We start from the raw sequence: 18921 nt of genomic DNA on the forward strand, positions 1-18921 counted from the left end.
CCTTTGTCTATTTGCTTCACTGAAAAACACTTAAAAAATACACATCCTACCTACCTGAAATAATGAGGCTAAAGGGGCTGTGTACGGGAAAAAGCCTTGTAAACTGTAAAGCGCTGTCCATACTAGCCAGCAGATAGTTGATGATACCGAGGATAAAGAAAATCAGTTTGGGGACCCACGGCAAGTCCTCATGAGCTTACAATGGGAGAATCCACGAAAAAAACAAAGTGCAAAACTAGTATTTTTTATTCACGTGGAATCCAAAATATAGCAAGAATTTGAAATGCATGATCTTTTTGAGCTGCACAGCAATCTTGTGAGGAAGGAATTATTCTTATTCCCATTTCACAGAGGAGGAAACAGCTGAGAGAGGATGGGAGACCTACGGAGCAACATATGAATGGTAGAGGGCCACATAAGCCTTTAGACGTCCTCCTTTCGAGTTCAATCTAAATACGAATAACCCTTTCCTCAGCCACAGCGTCCGCAGGAACACCGAGGAGACTGGAACGCTGCCCCACCCCGCGAGGGTCCAAGGGCGTTCTCCGCCATCCCTGGCCCCCACACCTTATTTCCGCACGGTACAGCCCTTTTCTCTTCTCGCGAGACTGGAAGCATACTGCTTCTGGTTGCCAAGGGAACAGCGTTCCTGGAGGCAGGAGGGATTTGTACGCAAAGCTCCTTCCCCCTCCAGAGAAGCTAGCGTGGCGGGAAAGACCCCTCCCCTTTGGGGGACAGTTGGGGACGCTGAGTGTCAGCGGTACGCTTCTGCGCCCGTCAGTGATCCGCCGACCGGCGACTGCCTCCCAGAGTTTCCGCGGGGAAGGTAAGTCACCATACCTGTTAGGACCCCACCTCCACCGCCGCGCGACTTGCCGCGGCGTGAGCTGGGCGGAGTCAGGTCGGGGCCTCGGCAGGGCTGGCAGGAAGAGGGGCAGGGCCAATGAGAGGGCGGGGCGGAGTTGTGTCTGGCTGCTGGGCCCGGAGACTGGCTGTTAGGGAGAAGGGGCAGGGCCAGGACCAGTAGGGGGCGGAGTGGGCGGGGTGGGCGGGGCGGGCGGGGCCTGGGAGGGAGGGGCATATCCAATCGGAACAGAGCCATCTGCCTCTACTGAGACGGTAGCCAGCATTTCCACGTTCTCTACCTTAGGACCGTCTATCAGGGACTCCCACTGTCCTTTGCCTTCTGGACCTTAAGATCTAACTAAAACTTATATTAAAAATTAATCGCCAGTCATTTGAAGTAAACCGTAAATAGCAAAGAATGCGAATAGGTATGTCACAGGGCGGCGTGGGGGGAAAGGTGGCCAGTAAACATTTGGCTGTAGACTCCCTTTCGCTGGTAAAGAAATGTAAATCAGACTCACCGATATCTTTGACACTTACCAAGTGACAAAGATGGAAAAGCTGTGATGATAACCAGATTGACCTCAGGCCAGAATGGGGAAAGAGGCACTTTCTTCACACCCTGCTGATGGTGTAATTTGGTACAACCTTTTTGGTGGACAGTGTGGAGTCCTACCACAAGTTGAAATGCAAGTATTCTTGGGCTCAGTGTGGTTTATCATTCAAGTATATATTTTGTTTAGTATCTTCAAACGAAAATTCACACAAAGAGCTTAACTTGAAGTTGTGTGTGCCATTTGTGTGTGTTTGTATTGGGGAGGAGTAGGTAGTTAGAAAGGATAGAGGTTTGCATATGCCTAAAAGAAGTGAGATCCCCCAAGTCTATTAACAGTGATTCTTGGGGTGAAGAAAATTTTGACTTTAAAAAAAAAAATTATGAGAGAGGGAGAGGGCATTCATTGGGGGAGAGATGGAGGGAGAGAATCTTCAATTGGAGTCCTGGGGAGGGGGAGCCCGGCTTGGGGCTCATGCCCCGACCATGACCATGAGATCATGACCTGAGCCAAAACCGAGTCCAACGCTCAACAGACTAAGGAACCCAGGCACCCTGGAAATTTTGATTTTAAAAAGTTGTACATTCTTCTATATTATTTGACTTTTTGCTTCTCATGGGCAAGTGTTTTTTACACAAGAAATATGTAAGTTTAAAAAAAAAACTTGTACCATTAAATAACTTTTAGACATTAAAACCGTGAAAATAAATATAATTCCATATTTTTATTTATTTATTTTTATTTTTAAAAGATTTTATTTATTTATTTGACAGAGATCACAAGTAGGCAGAGAGGCAGGCGAAGAGAGAGGAAGGGAAGTAGGCTCTCTGCCGAGCAGAGAGCTGATGCGGGGCTGGATTCCAAGGACCCTGGGATCATGACCTGAGCCAAAGGCAGAGGTTTTAACCCACTGAGCCACCTAGGTGCCCCAGTTTCTTATTTTTAAAGGTTGGCTATTTATTATTACTAAAAAGAGGAGCATTCATTTTCTTTTAGTTCTTCCTTTCATCTAAAATACCAAATTTTGGCAGCCATGTGTCCCCATTTTGGTTTAAATGATCAGTGGTGATTGGATTTCTTACAAGCCTGTATAAAATTTATTTATTATATAATTATTAATAATCAACTACAATCAATATAATATACTACATAATAATTAATATTATAGAACTGTATTAATTATTATATAGACATATAATAATTTATTACACAATATATCTATGTTATATAGAATATGTTTATATATTTATTATTTATATATTTATTAACTTATTATTTTATTTTATTTTATTTTTATTTTTATTTATTTATTTTTTAAAGATTTTATTTATTTATTTGACAGGCAGAGATCACAAGTAGGCTGAGAGGCAGGCAGAGAGAGAGAAGGAGGAAGCAGGCTCCCTGCCGAGCAGAGAGCCCGATGCGGGGCTCAATCCCAGGACCCTGGGATCATGACCTGAGCCGAAGGCAGAGGCTTTAACCCACTGAGCCACCCAGGTGCCCCATTATTTTTATTTAAAAAAATTTTTTATTTATTTGACACAGAGAGTGCACAAGCATGGGGAGCACCAGGTAGAGGGAGAAGCAGACTCCTGGCTAAGCAGGGAGCCCCATGCGGGACTGGAACCCCAGAACCCCAGGATCATGACCTAAGCTGAAGGCAGATGCTTAACTGACTGAGCCATCCAGCTACCCCTGAAAAAGTTTAAATTAATTTTGTTTGAAATGAATGTTATAAAAAGTTGATATGTGTTAGTGGTGATTGTTAAAATTTAGAATCTGGTGATATATCATCTGCTTAATGGAATATCATGAAGTAAATAATATTTTATTTTTGGAATACCTTTAATGCAATAAGAAAATGCTTCCTCATGTGTTGTTAAGTGAGAAATATACAAGTCAAATTTTCGTGGAAGCACAAAGAGAAAAAATGGATAAGAAATATGCCAATGATGTTTAGCATAGAGTGGTGAATATTGGGTGATTTTTATTTATTTTTGAATATACTTTAATATATTCTAGACAGTTTTTTTCCTAGACATTTTTCTACAATGAATAAATTAACTATGACTTCAAGGTATGCTTATTATTAGAAAATCAAAAGATACATATAAGCGAAAGGTAAAATAAAAGACCAAGAATGGGGCACCTGGGTGGCTCACTTGGTTAAGCGTCTGCCTTCTGCTCAGGTCATGATCTCAGGGTCCTGGGATCAAGCCTTACATTGGGCTCTCTGCTGAGCAGGGAGTCTCCTTCTCTTTCTCCCTCTGTTTGCTGCTCCCCCTGCTCGTGCTTACTATTTCTCCCTTTCAAATAAATAAATAAAAATCTTAGGAAAAAATGAAAGACCAAAAACATTCATGAACCCACCAATCCAGAAGAACCCACCTCTGTTCCTTCTCTGGTTTGTTATCATCTTTCAGGTCCCTTTATGTATATTTCTTTAAGTAGAAAATTGAATTTTTTTTTTTAAGCAAGATGTTGACATTTATCAAGATTTTTTTCTTCCTTCCTTCCTTCCTTCCTTCCTTCCTTCCTTCCTTCCTTCTTTCCTTCCTTCCTCTCTTTCTTTCTTTTTTTGCCTGTGTAGAAAAAGTAATGGATAAGGGGCATTAGGATCTTATAGATATGCTTTCAGTGTTTAAGAAGAAATCTCAAGGGGCACCTGGGTGGCTCAGTGGGTTAAGCCGCTGCCTTCAGCTCAGGTCATGATCTCAGGGTCCTGGGATCGAGCTCCCCATCAGACTCTCTGCTCATCAGGGAGCCTGCTTCCTCCTCTCTCGCTGGCTGCCTCTCTGCCTGCTTGTGATCTCTCTCTGTCAAATAAATAAAAAAAATCTTTTAAAAAAAAATAAAAAAAAAAGAAGAAATCTCAATAGCCACATAGAAATTCCACAAGAAAACATAACACATTGTCAAAGAAAGTAATCAAATGATAATTAAATACTTAAGATGACAGAAGCACTAAATGTTGATTTAACCAAATACAGTGCCTTAACTATATTGAGTGTATGTGGGGAAGAGTGAATTCCTCTATGTGAATTCCTTGTTTATGCCCTTAGCCAGTTTTCTATTTGAATGTTTCTTTTTCTTACAGATTGGTAAGATTTCTTTAAATATATAAATTCATTAATCTTTTGTGTATTATCTGCGTTGCATATACTTTCCCTATTTTCTCAGGTGCCTTTTAGTTTAATTTAGAGTTCTTTTTGTTTGTTTATTTGTTTATTGACTTTTTTTTTTTTTAGGTAATTGGTGAGTATTCTTTTTTAAAAAAATTTTTTAACAAACATATAATGTATCATTAGCCCCAGGGGTACAGGGTTACCCAGGGGTACAGGTCTGTGAATTGCTGCCAGGTTTACACACTTCACAGCACTCACCATAGCACATACCCTCCCCAATGTCCATAACCCCACCACCATTCCTGCCATCAACCCTCAGTTTGTTTTGTGAGATTGTTTGTGAAATTTGTTTTATGAGTCTCTTATGGTTTGTCTCCCTCCCGATCCCATCTTGTTTCATTTATTCTTTTCCTATCCCCCAAACCCCTCATGTTCCATCTCCACTTCCTCATATCAGGGAGATCATATGAGAGTTGTCTTTCTCTGATTGACTTATTTTGCTAAGCATCATACCCTCTAGTTCCATCCATGTTGTCACAAATGGCAAGATTTCATTTCTTTTGATGGCTGCATAGTATTCCATTGTATATATATACCACATCTTCTTTATCCATTCATCTGTTGATGGGCATCTAGGTTCTTTCCATAGTTTGGCTATTGTGGACATTGCTGCCTTAAGCATTCAGGTGCACGTGCCCCTTTGGATCACTACGTTTGTATCTTTAGCATAAATACCCAGTAGTGCAATTGCTGGGTTGTAGGGTAGCTTTATTTTCAACTTTTTGAGGAACTTCCATGCTGTTTTCCAGAGTGGTTGCACCAGCTTGCATTCCCACCAACAGTGTAGGAGGGTTCCCCTTTCTCTGCATCCTCGCCAGTATCTGTCATTTTCTGACTTGTTAATTTTAGCCATTCTGACTGGTGTGAGGTAGTATCTCATTGTGGTTTTGATTTGTATTTCCCTGATGCTGAGTGATGTAGAGCACTTTTTCATGTGTCTTAGGCCATCTGGATGTCTTCTTTGCAGAAATGTCTGTTCATGTCCTCTGCCCATTTCTTTTTTTTTCTTTTTTTTTTTTTTTTAAATTTTATTTATTTATTTGAAAGACGGAGATCACAAGTAGGCAGAGAGGCAGGCAGAGAGAGAGAGAGAGGGAAGCAGGCTTCCTGTGGAGCAGGGAGCCCGATGCGGGGCTCGATCCCAGGACCCTGAGATCATGACCCGAGCCAAAGGCAGCAGCCCAAACCACTGAGCCACCCAGGCGCCCCCTCTGCCCATTTCTTGATTGGATTATTTGTTCTTTGGGTTTGCTAAGCTCTCTATAGATTTTGGATACTAGCCCTTTATCTGATATGTCATTTGCAAATATCTTCTCCCATTCTCTCAGTTGTCTTTTGATTTTGTTGACTGTTTTCTTTGCTGTGAAAAAGCATTTGATCTTGATGAAGTACCAATAGTTCATTTTTGCCCTTGCTTTGTTTTTTGACTTTTAAGAGCCATAAATGTTAGGTTTTCAAAGCTACTAATCTCTTCCTTTTTGATTTATGCTCTTGGTGTTATCTTTAGTAAGTCATTAATTTGTTATGTGAATTATCTTTATATTTCCTTTTAGTCTCTTGGAGATTTCTTATTTTACATTTACGTATTATTTTAAAAATTAGTTTTTACTTTTATTTAAGTAGTGTAGTAAAAAACGTCAAACTCTACTATAACATTTACAATGGAAGAAAATAGAAGCAGTACCTAGTCTCATTCTCCAGAGGCAACCATCCTGAACTTGTAAATATTATGCTTATATAACTATGGGTTGGCTCTATCAGTTTCGGGGCATTCTCTTTGATTTCCCATCATGACAGATTAATATCTTATACTACTTCTCCTTTTATGTACTCCTTCCCACATACACTCAATATAGATAAGGCTCAGTATTTGGTTAAATCAACATTTAGTGCATCTGTCGTTATAATACTTAATTATCATTTGAGTGCTTTCTTTAACAATGCTTTATTTTTCTTGTGGAATTTCTATGTGGCTCTTCAGATTTCTTCTTAGACATTCAAACCCATCTATAAGATTGTAATTCAGTGGCCCTCATCCATTTTTTTCTACAGAGGCAAAGTCACAAGATCATCAGTTATATCCCCCCGCCCCGGGGAACTGTATTTTATTTAATTTATTATTTTCAGGAACAAACATAAGAGAATAGACCTATTTCTAAAGCAAACTGGGAGATTTCTGGAGCTTTTTAGATGATCCATGTCATTGATGGTTCTCTGTTCTTCTCCCTTTACTGACAGGTATTATACTGGCTCTACAAACTCTTCCATCTCATTGCTCCCTCTGTAAGCTGCAATCAGTCTCCCTTGACAGCCTGCTCATGGCATTTACAAGACTTTTGGCCTTTTAGTGACTTAACGCTTTTTGATTGTGTTGTGATGGGCCAGGGTGATCCGTCATTCCACAATAATAATGTCAGCGCCTTCCTGAGTGAGCCCAGATGCCTTTGCCGAGTTTGAATAATGTTGAGATCAATGCCTTTTTCATTTGCTAAGATGGAAAGAGTTGACCTACTGGTCCCTTAAGCATTGGCTTTGGCACATTGACAAATCATATTATCCCTCTGTGTGCCTTGGAGGAGCAATGCCTTGTTGATGTTTATGCTTCTTCCTATATCCAAAACTTCCCTGGACTCTGCCTCCGCTGTTCAAAACAAGAAAGAAAGATGAGTCATTGTGTAGGGTAAAAAAAGGACATTGTTTACACTTACTGGGGCCAGAGGCAGTTGTCTTTCCTCTTTCTGTTATGAGAGAAATGGTTTAATTCATAATTAATAGAAATTTAGGGAGATTATGAAATTTAGGGAAGGATCATTGGAAGATCCATTTACATGTAAAGCTAAGTATGAGAAGGCAAACTCTGGAATTCTCCTATTTCTTCCATTTTCTCAGCACACATGATACCCTAGCATTACTGAGCAGATCTGGAATGGTCCTGATTAAGGGCACAGTTTAGAAGAATCAAGGTGCCTATAATGCTCAAGTTCTCCCACTAGTTTAAACTATCTTGTCTAATAATCCTTGCTTCAGAAAACAGTACTTGGAATAGGGAACCAGAGGGGTGACAGACCTATGCATGGTGTTGCACGAAAAATAGAAGTTGGTAATAGGGGGCCAGATAGTAAGGGTGTGTCCTCTAGCAAAGAAAGTAGGTTTTATTCTCTTGTTTCTGAGGGTGAAGTAGAATCATAGGTTTTAAAAGTGGGGGACTGGTAGAAAAAGAGTGGTAACCAGGAGATGGTACTCCATGAAAATGTGGTACCAGGGAGGAGAGGAGAAGTCGGAGCTGAGAGCTGAGCTAGAATAGGAAGCACTAGATACAAAAAGGAAGGCAAAACCTGAAGAAAGTAGAGGACTTAGGTAGGCATCATTATGATGAAGTAAATCTGGTTTGAGCGGCTAGGTGCTCTATGAGTATCTTCTGAAGCCAAGGACATGGTAAATCTATCTTCCTTCCTTCCTTCCTTCTTTCCTTCCTTCCTTTTTTTTTTTTTTTTTTTTTTTTTAGATTTTAATTATTTATTTGACAAACAGAGATCCCAAGTAGGCAGAGAGGCAGGCGGGGGTGGGGGTGGGGAGAAGCAGGCTCCCTGCTGAGCAGAGAGCCTGATGCAGGGCTCAATCCCAGGATCCCGAGATCATGACCTGAGCCAAAGGCAGAGGCTTTAACCCACTGAGCCACCCAGGTGCCCCTAAATGTTTCTTTTTGAGGCACAGAAAGCCCCTGAGATAGCAGTCACTCTGCATTCTTTTTTAGCCACTTTCTGCATCTAACCTCCTGGTCACAAGGTTTTCTACCTACAGTAAGAGAAAATCCCTGGACACAGAGGTCTTTTGACAGAATTAGGGTAGTGTGACTTTGGTGGCAACATAATCCTTATTAACAATGGTTCTGAGCTAACTGTGCATTAACTCTAATGAAACATGCAAGCATACAGGTCATAATGAGCTTTAATTTCTTGTTTGTTTCAGGATATCGATGGATATTATAAAGGGAAACTTAGATGGAATTTCAAAACCATCCTCAAGTTCAAGAATACGTCCTGGGAGTAGAGATTCGAGTACTTCTTTGGAGGTACTCTCACCGGAACCGGCATCCTTCAAGGTACCTCGCTGTGTAGAAATGATTTCAAGTCCCTCTCTTGAACTCTAGCACTTGATAAACTAACGCTGTTTTTAATATCCCTTTTAAAGAATCCTCTTGAGAGGGTATGTTTTGGGACCACTTGCAGATTTCTTCTTGGATTTTACTTTAGATCATTTGGCAAATCACAATAAAGATACAGGACAGTTCTATCACTCCTCAAAAATTTCTTCATGCCACCCCTTTGTCCTTAATCTCTCCTATTCTTTTTTTTATTTAAATTCAATTAATTAACACAGTGTATTATTAGTTTCAGAGGTACAGTTCAGTGATTCATCAGCTGCGTATAACACCCAATGCTCATTATATCATGTGCCCGCCTTAATGTCCATCACCTAGTTACCCCATACCCTCCCACCTCCCCTCTAGAAACCCTCAGTTTCTTTCCTATGAGTAAGAGTCTCTTATGGTTTGTCTTCCTCTCTGATTTTGTCTTATTTTATTTTTCCGTCTTTTCCCTATAGTCCTTTGTTCTATTTCTTAAATTCCTCATATCAGCGAGATAATATGATAATTATCTTTCTCTGATTGACTTACTTTGCTTAGATCATATGATAATTATCTTTCTCTGATTGACTTACTTCACTTAGAACTATCCTCTAGTTCCATCTACATTGTTGCAAATGGTAAGATTTCGTTTTTTGATGGCTGTGTAATATTCCATCGTGTGTGTGTGTGTGTGTGTATTTAAAAAAATCTATATATCTATATATATAGATATATATCGATATATCACCTCTTCTTTATCCATTTATCTGTTGATGGCCATCTGGGCTCTTTCCATAGTTTGTCTATTTCACTCTGCCCTACTCTTACTTCTGGAAACTCCTGATCTATTCTCTATCTATCGTTTCTCTTTTTCCAGAGAGTCATATGAATGGAATTAAAAAGTGTGTAGCTTTTCGGGACGCCTGGGTGGCTCAGTTGGGTTAAAGCCTCTGCCTTCAGCTCAGGTCATGTTCTCAGGGTCCTGGGATAGAGCCCTGCATTCAGTTCTCTGCTCAGAGGGGAGCCTGTTTCCCTCTCACTCTCTTCCTGCCTCTCTGCCTGCTTGTGATCTCTGTCTCTCAAATAAATAAATAAACCCTTAAAAAAAAAAGTGTGTAGCTTTTGAGTCTGACTTTCCCTGTTGGCACAATGCATTTGTGACTCCTCTATTGTTATAATAGGTATCAATAGTTCACTCCTTATTACTAATGAGTAGTGTTCCTTTGTGTGGGTGTACCACAGTGTGTTTATCCATTAAGATGTTAAGGAACATTTGGATTGTTTGCAGGTTTTGGTGTTTATGAATAAGCTGCTATTAATATTTGTATACTGAATTTTTTAGGGGGAGAAATAGTTTTTAATTTTTCTTGGGTAAATTCCTAGGAGTTGGATTACTGGGTTGTATGGTAAGTGTATGTTTAACTGTAAGAAACCGCAGAACTGTTTTCTGCTGCCATGAGAAATTTGAGAGTTCCAGCTGCTCAGCATCCTCACCAGCAGCTGATATTGTTAGTTTTTTTTTTAAAGCCATTCTAATAGTTATATACTAGTTATCTCATTGTAATTTTAACTCACATTTTGCTGGTGACTAATAATGAATGTACTTCTTTGTAATCCACATATCTCTTTTGGAAAGTGTATTAGTTTTCTTTTCTTTTTAAAGATTTTATTTATTTATTTGACAGACAGAGATCACAAGTAGGCAGAGAGGCAGGCAGAGAGAGAGGGGGAAGCAGGCTCCCTACGGAGCAGAGAGCCTGATGCTGGGCTTGATCCCAGGACCCTGAGACCATGACTTGAGCCAAAGGCACAGACTTAACCACTGAGCCACCCAGGCACCCCAAGTGTATTAGTTTTCTTTGTCTGACTTTTAAAATTGTATTTTTTTCTTATTGTTAACTTCTGCAAGTTCTTTATATATATATAAAATTGTATTTTTTTCCTTATAACTTTTGAGAGTTCTTTATGTATCATGTCAGATATACGACTTGCAAATATTTTCTACTGGTCTGTAGCTTGACTTTTCATTCTTTAAACTGTGTCTTTTGAAGAGCAAAAACTTGAAATTTTGTTAACTGCAGTTTGTCAAAATTTTTTTGAGGCTTGTGTTTTTTTGTTTTTTTTTTTTAATTTTAAATTTTTAATTTTTTATAAACATATATTTTTATCCCCAGGGGTACAGGTCTGTGAATCACTAGGTTTACACACTTCGAGGCTTGTGTTTTTTTGTTGCATCCAAGAATTCTTTGTTTAAGCCAGGGTTCCAAAGATTTCCTCCTCTGTTTTCTTCTGAAAGTGTTATAGTTTTATGTGTTACATTTTTATATTTTGCTTTTAGCCTCTGTTGTTGCCAATGAGAGGGCTTTTGTAAATCTGATATTCATTACAGTGTGTGCTGTGTGCTCTGGTTGCTTTAACTTCTTTTCTTTGTCTTCAGTATCTACTGTTATTCACCTTTGTATGGATTTATTTATTTTATCTTTCTGGTGATCAGAACTTCTTCAATCTGAGGATTTGTGTGTTTTGTTTTTGTGAAAAATTCTCAGTCATTTTTAAAAAATGTTTCTAATATTGCCTCCTTTTTTTCTCTTGCATCATCATGAAAGTCATATTAAATATCTGTTGAAATTTTCCCTGCTATCCTTTATTTCTCTTATCTTCTTTTTAATATTTTCTAAAAATATTAAATATATTTTCATTTCTTTCTCTGTGTTTCATCCTGGGGACTTTTTAACATCTATTTTTGAATTTTTGAATTCTTTCTTATACTATGTCACATCTACTCTTTAATCCACTGAATTTTTTCTTTTAAGATTTTATTTATTTATTTGACAGACAGAGATCACAAGTAGTCAGAGAGAGAGGCAGGCAGAGAGAGAGAGGAAGAAGCAGGCTCCCTGCAGAGCAAAGAGCCCAGATGCGGGGCTTGATCCCAGGACTCTGAGATCATGACCTGAGCCTAAGGCAGAGGCTTTAACTCACTGTGCCACCCAGATGCTCCTAATCCATTGAATTTTTAAAGTTAATGACATATTTTTAATTTCTGGAAGCCTTTTTTAGTTTATTTTCAAATAAACTAAAAGATGGTTGGTGCTAATGGAATGAGGAACTGTGGGTAAAATTATAAAATGGGCAAAGTTTGCCTTTTGTTCTTTTTGCTCAAAAAGAACATCTTTTTGCTCCATTGCTTCTTGTTCATTCTAAGAGTTAGGATCATATGGGGTGATACATATAAAAGGTCTTTTTGTGTCCTGAAGTGGACACAAAATATACCATCCAAGTATATTGTTAATATCTAGTTATGTTTTCTATATTCTGTATTCCCCTATATAAACACCATTCTCTGGGAAAGGTTGGCCAAATTCATTTATGCCAAGATATAAATAACCGACAGGGCTCATGTGATCTCTTCCAACAATTTCAGCATTTTTACAGAACCTGTAGCCTCAAGGATTTACTGGGTTTTATGGAATTTAAGGGTTTAACCTGGCCTTTCACAGAAGTGTGTTTTTGAACAGATCCAATATAGAATGAAACCAGTGGAGGCCTAACCCACAAATAAGAAAAACAATGCCTGTGTAATCTTGGCTCAGTTCCACTGGGACTTATGCCCTAGTCCAGGTGAACAGAGATGCTCCGTGCCATGCCGTCCTGTGTCCCTGGCAGCTTAATTCTCCATAACACCCACCTTCTGTCCTGGAGATTCACAGAGGGGCACAGATTCCCGTGGCCGAGAGTTGACCACGTGGATGCAGAGAGAACAGAAAACCCTCCAAGGGCTGGATTCTTACGTTGGGAGGAGAAAGGTATTCCTCGCAGCAGTGGCTGACTCTCTCTCTCTTTCTCTCTCAGGTTTTGCCTCTCCCTTGGGCTGTGTTCCCTTCCACTGTGACTCTCACTGCCACTCGCAGCTGTCAGGGGTTACGATCCCTGTCCCCCCCCCCCCCCCATGCAGCCATGGATGTCTTGTCTTGTTCTCTCAGGAAAACACAGCTGCCCCAAACTGGTGTTTTCAAAATGAGCATTGCTAAAATAGAAAGAGAAACCAAAATGAAATAGAAAAACTGTGACTAGCTTAAAAAATAATCACGAAAGCACGGATTCTGACTTGAAGACTCACGTTAGAAACACATCTCCATTCAGACTCTTTGCTTTTCAACTCTTCATAGCCACATGTAGCTAGTGGCCATCGTATGGGACAGCAGAGCGCTGACTCTCCATCCGAGTGAGAGCTCAGGGAGCGGGCACCATCATGCCTCATCTCCAGGGTGGGCAGAGAATGGTTCCTTGTGGGACTGATTCCTGCCCCTTCTCTATATTGCTGGAAATTGCTGGGCAATGGGGCAATTGGTGCAAATGTTACTAAATTTAGTTGTGTAGTTAAATTATATTTAATTAAAAAGTGAAATATTTCTAAACTAGTTTAACACTAATGTAAGTATGTGAGGACATACATACACACACTAGTGTTAAACTAGTCTAGAAATGTAAAGTCTTCAAGAATATATTATTTATGAAAATTATTTCTTTGGAAATAATGAGGTTGATACTGCAATCAAGTTGAACTCTGGTAAAGAGAACAACTCAGACAGCGGCAATGCAGAAGAAAGTAGAAACAATAATGATGATAAAGGGGAAAAGGACTCTGAAAAGCCAAAATTGGTGGAGGATGGATCAGACGAAGGTCTGAACTTTGTTCAACATCAGACAGTCCCTGACTGTTCAGGTAGGATAAAATCACTAGGTGATTGGGTAATGACAGTGACAGATATTATAGTTCAAATATTAGAGTTACATATGTTTTTTATCAGCTGGGTAAGAAATAATAGTCAAGAGGCGTACCTTTGTGAGCACCGGTTTTTATTTAGAATAATGTGGAGTCCTTAAAAACACTTAGAAAAATGATGAAATTTGTGAAATAATGAATAAAATAAAATAAAATAATGAAACACTTAGAAAAATAATAAAATAATAAAAACACTTAAAATACTTAAAAACAGAGAAAAATAATGAAATTTGTGAAATAAATAATAAAATAACGAAACAGAAACATAATAAAATTGTTATTGTGGTCATTTTACATTAATCAAGTAGAAAGTGTTTCTGCATTTTATGACATGGTTTATTGATCTTTTTGATGACTAAATTATGCAATAAAATATATCCTGTAATTTATATATGACTTCTTCAGGATAATCACATTTGATCTTAATAACTTTTAGATTTTTAATGAGCCCTTTTTCCCCCTTGGTTATTAAGTTAATACTGGTCAGAGTGAATTAGAACAACATTTCTAAAAATGTGGTCTGCAGAGCCCTGGGGGATTGCTGGGACCTTTACCGGAATTTTGCAAAGTGAGACTACTTTCATCATAATACTGGTATATCAGTAATATAATTCATTTTAATACTGAAATAATGCCATTTGCCTTTTTACCCACTGAATGGACATTTGCAGTGATGGTACAAAAGCATTGGTGGGTAAAATTGCTGGTGCTTTCTTTTGCATGAATAAAGGCATTATATCCCATTGTACTAGTAGTCATTGTGTTCTTCATGACCAGATACTGGCAGAAGAAAGAAATAGCCAGTGCCAGTCAAGAACATCTTTGATGGAACAGTAAAAATTATTAATCTTATCGAATCTTGCTTTTTCAAATATACATCTTTATAATTGCCTATGAAGTAAAATGGCAGGTATATAAAGCAATTCTGCTGTAAACCAAAATGTGAAGTTTGGGTTGAGGAACAGTACTTGTATGATAGTTGAAGTTGAGAACTGAACTGGCCACTTTTTAATGGAACACCATTCTTATGCAAAAGAATGACTGACAGACAAACTATTATCATTTAGACTTGGGTATTTGGCAGCCATTTTTTAAAAAGATGAAATGAGCCTGCTACTTCAAGGAAAATAATTGACAGTATATTTTGTCAATGATAAAATTTGGGCTTTCAAGTGAAAATAGAATTTTGGAAAAGTTATGTATGCCATTCCAATATTTAGACTTCTCTGATAAAATATGATGATGGTATTAACCAATGAGATTTTAAAAAATACTAAATATTTAAACAAATTTTTTAAAAAAATTTAAATATACCAAAATGTGTTAACATTTTGAAGGTCTGCATAAGTCAGTGAATTATCATTTTCCAAATGACCAGTGCAGGGTAAAAAATCCATTCAGCATGAAAGATAATTGTATGGATTTTAATAGGACAAATACATAAAGCTCACTGATATGGTTATAAATTTCACATTATAACTACTCTTTAAAAAAATACCCGTTGTTGAGTTTTGATATAGTATCAAAGAAGAGTATCCACAATTACCTGAGAAAGTTAATACATTTCTCCTCCCCTTTCCAAGTACATGTCTTTATGAGGCCAGATTTTCTAAATATACAAGAGATTGCAATATATTATACAAGTAGATTTGAGAATCTAGCTGTCTTCTATCAAGCTAGATATTACAAATTTAAAACAATGCCATTCTTAATAATTTTTGAATATATAGTTATTTGTCATAAAAATATTATATTTATGTTAATATGAAATTACTAATAACATTATTTTTAAATGAATAAATAAATCTGTATAATATTTTTCAGTTTTTATTTTTGATATGGTAATTATCAATAGATGTAATATAAACGAAATCTGTTTTGGGTTCTCAATAATTTTTAAGGCTATAAAGAGAAGCGGAGGTCATAAACTATGAGAACTGCTGACTTAGAGTTGTCTAGGATGTGGTTAGCTCTCAAAGTTGGGCTGGGTGACTCAGGATCACAGTTATCAGGAAATGAGGCACTATAGTTGAGATTAGCTATTGTCCCAGTTTAAAGATTTTGTTTATTTTATTTATTTGAGAGAGAGAGGGAGAGCGCGGGCTCACATGTGTGGGCGCAAGCAGGGGAACAGCAGAGGAAGAGGGACAAGCAGACTCTGTGCTGAGTGTGGAGCCCAACTCCCTGATTCTATCTCATGATCCTGAGATCATGACCCAAGCCAAAAATCAAGCGTCAGATGTCCAACCCATTGAACCACCCTAGGCACCCTGCTCTTGGCCGTTTATGCTGTACTTGTTTCTGTTGTTTCAGAACTGCATGAGTTCCTTCATGCACGAGTACCTACTGTCTAGTCCACTTATATTATATGGAGGCTGAGAGTGCTAGGATTGGCAGTGAGGGACTAGAACTAAAGGCTCTTGCATTTAAAATAAGTAAGCAATAAGGTTTGCAAAGCCTGCTTATTAATAAGATCAGTATTCTTTTTGGATAAGCTAATTCCCTTCTGGAGATAATCTTTTCCTTAAAGAGGAAGTGATATACATTATAGAGAAACACGCTGGACTCTCTGGATTTTAAAAAGTTGCAAAATTTGGTATTTCTTAGCAGAATATGCCTTTTTTCTTCTTTCTTTTTTAGAATATGCCATTTCTAATTATCTAACCTAGAATGGCTGAGATTGAGCATTTATGCTCATTGGCAGATTATCATCTTTCATGGCCAAGATATGGAAGGAACTCAAGGACACTTAAAGGGGAGTGGGAAATACAGGCTTCCAGTCATGGAATAAATAAGTCATGGGAATAAAGGGCACAGCATAAGGAATTCAGTCAATGGTATTGCTTTATTTTTTTTCAGTCAATGGTATTGTAATAGCATTATATGGTGACGGTTGGTAGCTATGCTTGTGGTGAGCATAGAGCGTGTTATAGTTTTGAATACTATGTTGTACATTTGAAACTAATGTAAAATTGTGTGTCAATTATGATTAAATTAAAAAAATTTTTAAAAAGGGAAAAAAGAAAAGATCCAGTTATTTCAACTTGAAACAGAGATAAATGTCTATTTCACAGGGTTGTTCGATAATTAAATGAAAAAATACATGTAAAAGTACTTTGTAGATCAAGATACGTGACACCAATATTAGTTATTCTTGTGAGCCATAAACATTTGTTGAATGAAAGAACAAATAGCAGATAAAACACAAAATAAAACTTTATGGTTGGGGCGCCTGGGTGGCTCAGTGGGGTAAGCCGCTGCCTTCAGCTCAGGTCATGATCTTGGGGTCCTGGGATCGAGTCCCACATCGGGCTCTCTGCTCGGCGGGGAGCCTGCTTCCTCCTCCTCTCTCTCTCTGCCTGCCTCTCTGCCTATTTGTGATCTCTCTCTGTCAAATAAATAAATAAAATCTTTAAAAAAAAAAAAGAAAAAAAAAAACAACTTTATGGTTGTACTAAACTTCAAACTCATTCCTACTTTCAACACAATATAGATGAACCCGAATTAAAAGAATTAGATTCTCAACTTCAAGATGCTATTCAGAAGATGAGGAGGCTTGATAAGATATTGGTGAAGAGACAATATAGAGAAAAAGAAATTAAGAAGCAAGGTATAGACATGAGAATAAAGCTGTGGGAAGAACTCAAGGTAAGGAATGTTTACCATATGCTGACATGGAAGAAAATTTCCTCTAAGATGAGTAAAAGCATGGACTGTGGTCATATCAGTGTAGTCTGCCTTTATGATTTATTTTGTGGAAGTAGGACAGTGGTGCATATATGTCTGTATTGGGTGGTGGGTGAGGGAGATAGTTTTCTTGAACTTGTCAAGGTAACTTAGCAGCATTCCAGATTTCAGGTACTGTTTAGACAAGTTCATTTTCCACGGACAGCACGGTAGACATCTCTTCCTGATTTCAGGCTGGGGTTTCTCCATCTCTGGAATAGAATGTCATGTGGCGCCTACATTCGAGGATGTATGTCTGCTTTTTCTTCAGCAAGCTTACAGTTTGGAGATAAATTCATAAATATACCAAACATTTAACCCTCTGCTGACCATTATTACTTGAGTAAACTTTTTTGACTAGGAAGTGAGGAGTTCACTGTGTCATATGCCGGTCAGGATCTCTTAGAAGCTGTGAAGTGCTTGTGGTCTGTGACCATGCTGTATTTGCTTCTGTTTCAGTACATTTCTAGTGCTCTGTTAATGTTCCTTGGCCTTCTTGGACCTTTTATTCTCTGTTGTATTGAGAGGTGGAAGTTGACCAGGTGTTTGCGCTGACTTGATGTATAGCCATTGGCTCATATTTGAACTTTGCTCCTTAAAGGAGAGCGCTTTTAAAGTAAGGAGTATTATAAAAACAGATTGGTTGTTTTTGATAAATTCCTCCTTGATTAGTTGTTGACTTCAAGGAAATTTCCTAGATGATAATATGAATTAAAAAAGAAATAATTAAAAATACATTTTTATAAGATTCCCAGGCAGGCCACGGGCTAGAAAGAAAGCACCAATCAAAATGCAGTGCTTTAAACTAGAGAAATGATTTGTGTAAATTTTAGCAGAAAAAGTTAGTCTATCATTTACTCTTATTGAGTAACAAATTTTTACTTGTTTGGAAATAAGAATGATAACTGGACCCATAATAAAATACAGTATCAATCTTGAAATGTCTGAAACTGTAATTTGATGATGTACCTTTAGGTTACTAATTAGTTATAGACATACTAAACAGAAGCTGAAGAAGATTTAACCAAGATAATCATTATGTAATGATAGACATATATTCCAACTCTATTGGAGACTATTAATTGCTAGAATTTTATGGAAACAGGAACATTAATAAATTTCCTAACTAAAATACAAATGAATCTTCTTTTTTGTATGTACACAGTTTGGATTCCATGGAATTAAAAAAAATTGATGAGTATAGTTACCTTCTTTTTCCATGTTTAAACTTGTTTCTCTTTTATTAGTTTGCAAAAACTGGTGAAACTTTGCAAAGTAATGAGGAAATGGAAAATACAAAAAAGTTTCTAGCTTTGACTGATGCATCAGAAGAAACTGCAGGTGAGTAAAATTTGTCTTTGTTTTTATCTCAGAGTTATAGATTATTTGGATTAAAGTAAGATTTCCAGTTCATCTGTTTTTTCTTTTTCTAAGCCAAACAGTTCTTAGAAATGATCACATTAGGTGGGATTATATGAAACTATCCTGAGTGTAGAGAAGTTTCAGAGGCTTCTAGGGTTTGTATCTGCTCACAGGTGTGGGGGCAGCACAGTGAAAAACTGGGAAAGAGACAAAGTGTCTTTGCCTTTACTTCTGTGCCTCTTAGATACCTCTAGGCACCCAGTCTATGCAGACTGTCTCCTAACTGCCTAGAGTCCTCCCATGGAGGGTCCTACTCAGGCTTCTGCAACCCCT

The 18921-nt window shown here is 37.9% G+C and overlaps 1 protein-coding gene across 5 annotated transcripts in view; it reads left to right on the forward strand.

Annotated features, from left to right (window-relative positions):
• Window positions 1–264: 264 nt before the first annotated feature.
• FSIP1 (fibrous sheath interacting protein 1) overlaps window positions 265–18921 on the forward strand; it is a 188261-nt gene continuing 169604 nt past the window's right edge. For 4 of the 5 annotated variants that reach the window (XR_014312991.1, XR_014312992.1, XR_014312993.1 and 1 more), the window contains exons 1-5: window positions 265–826; window positions 8555–8687; window positions 13257–13440; window positions 16994–17148; window positions 18474–18567. Coding sequence is in view for 1 of the 5 variants with exons in the window: in XM_082735564.1 (XP_082591690.1) it covers window positions 8562–8687; window positions 13257–13440; window positions 16994–17148; window positions 18474–18567 (559 nt within the window). In the remaining 4 variants the exon portion in view is untranslated. Of the gene's footprint in view, window positions 827–1123; window positions 1275–8554; window positions 8688–13256; window positions 13441–16993; window positions 17149–18473; window positions 18568–18921 lie in introns of those variants that run through there. The other variant, XR_014312994.1, reaches the window with a different exon arrangement.

Source organism: Mustela nivalis, assembly GCF_964662115.1.
Source record: "Mustela nivalis genome assembly, chromosome: 6".
NCBI classification, from domain to species: Eukaryota; Metazoa; Chordata; class Mammalia; order Carnivora; family Mustelidae; genus Mustela; species Mustela nivalis.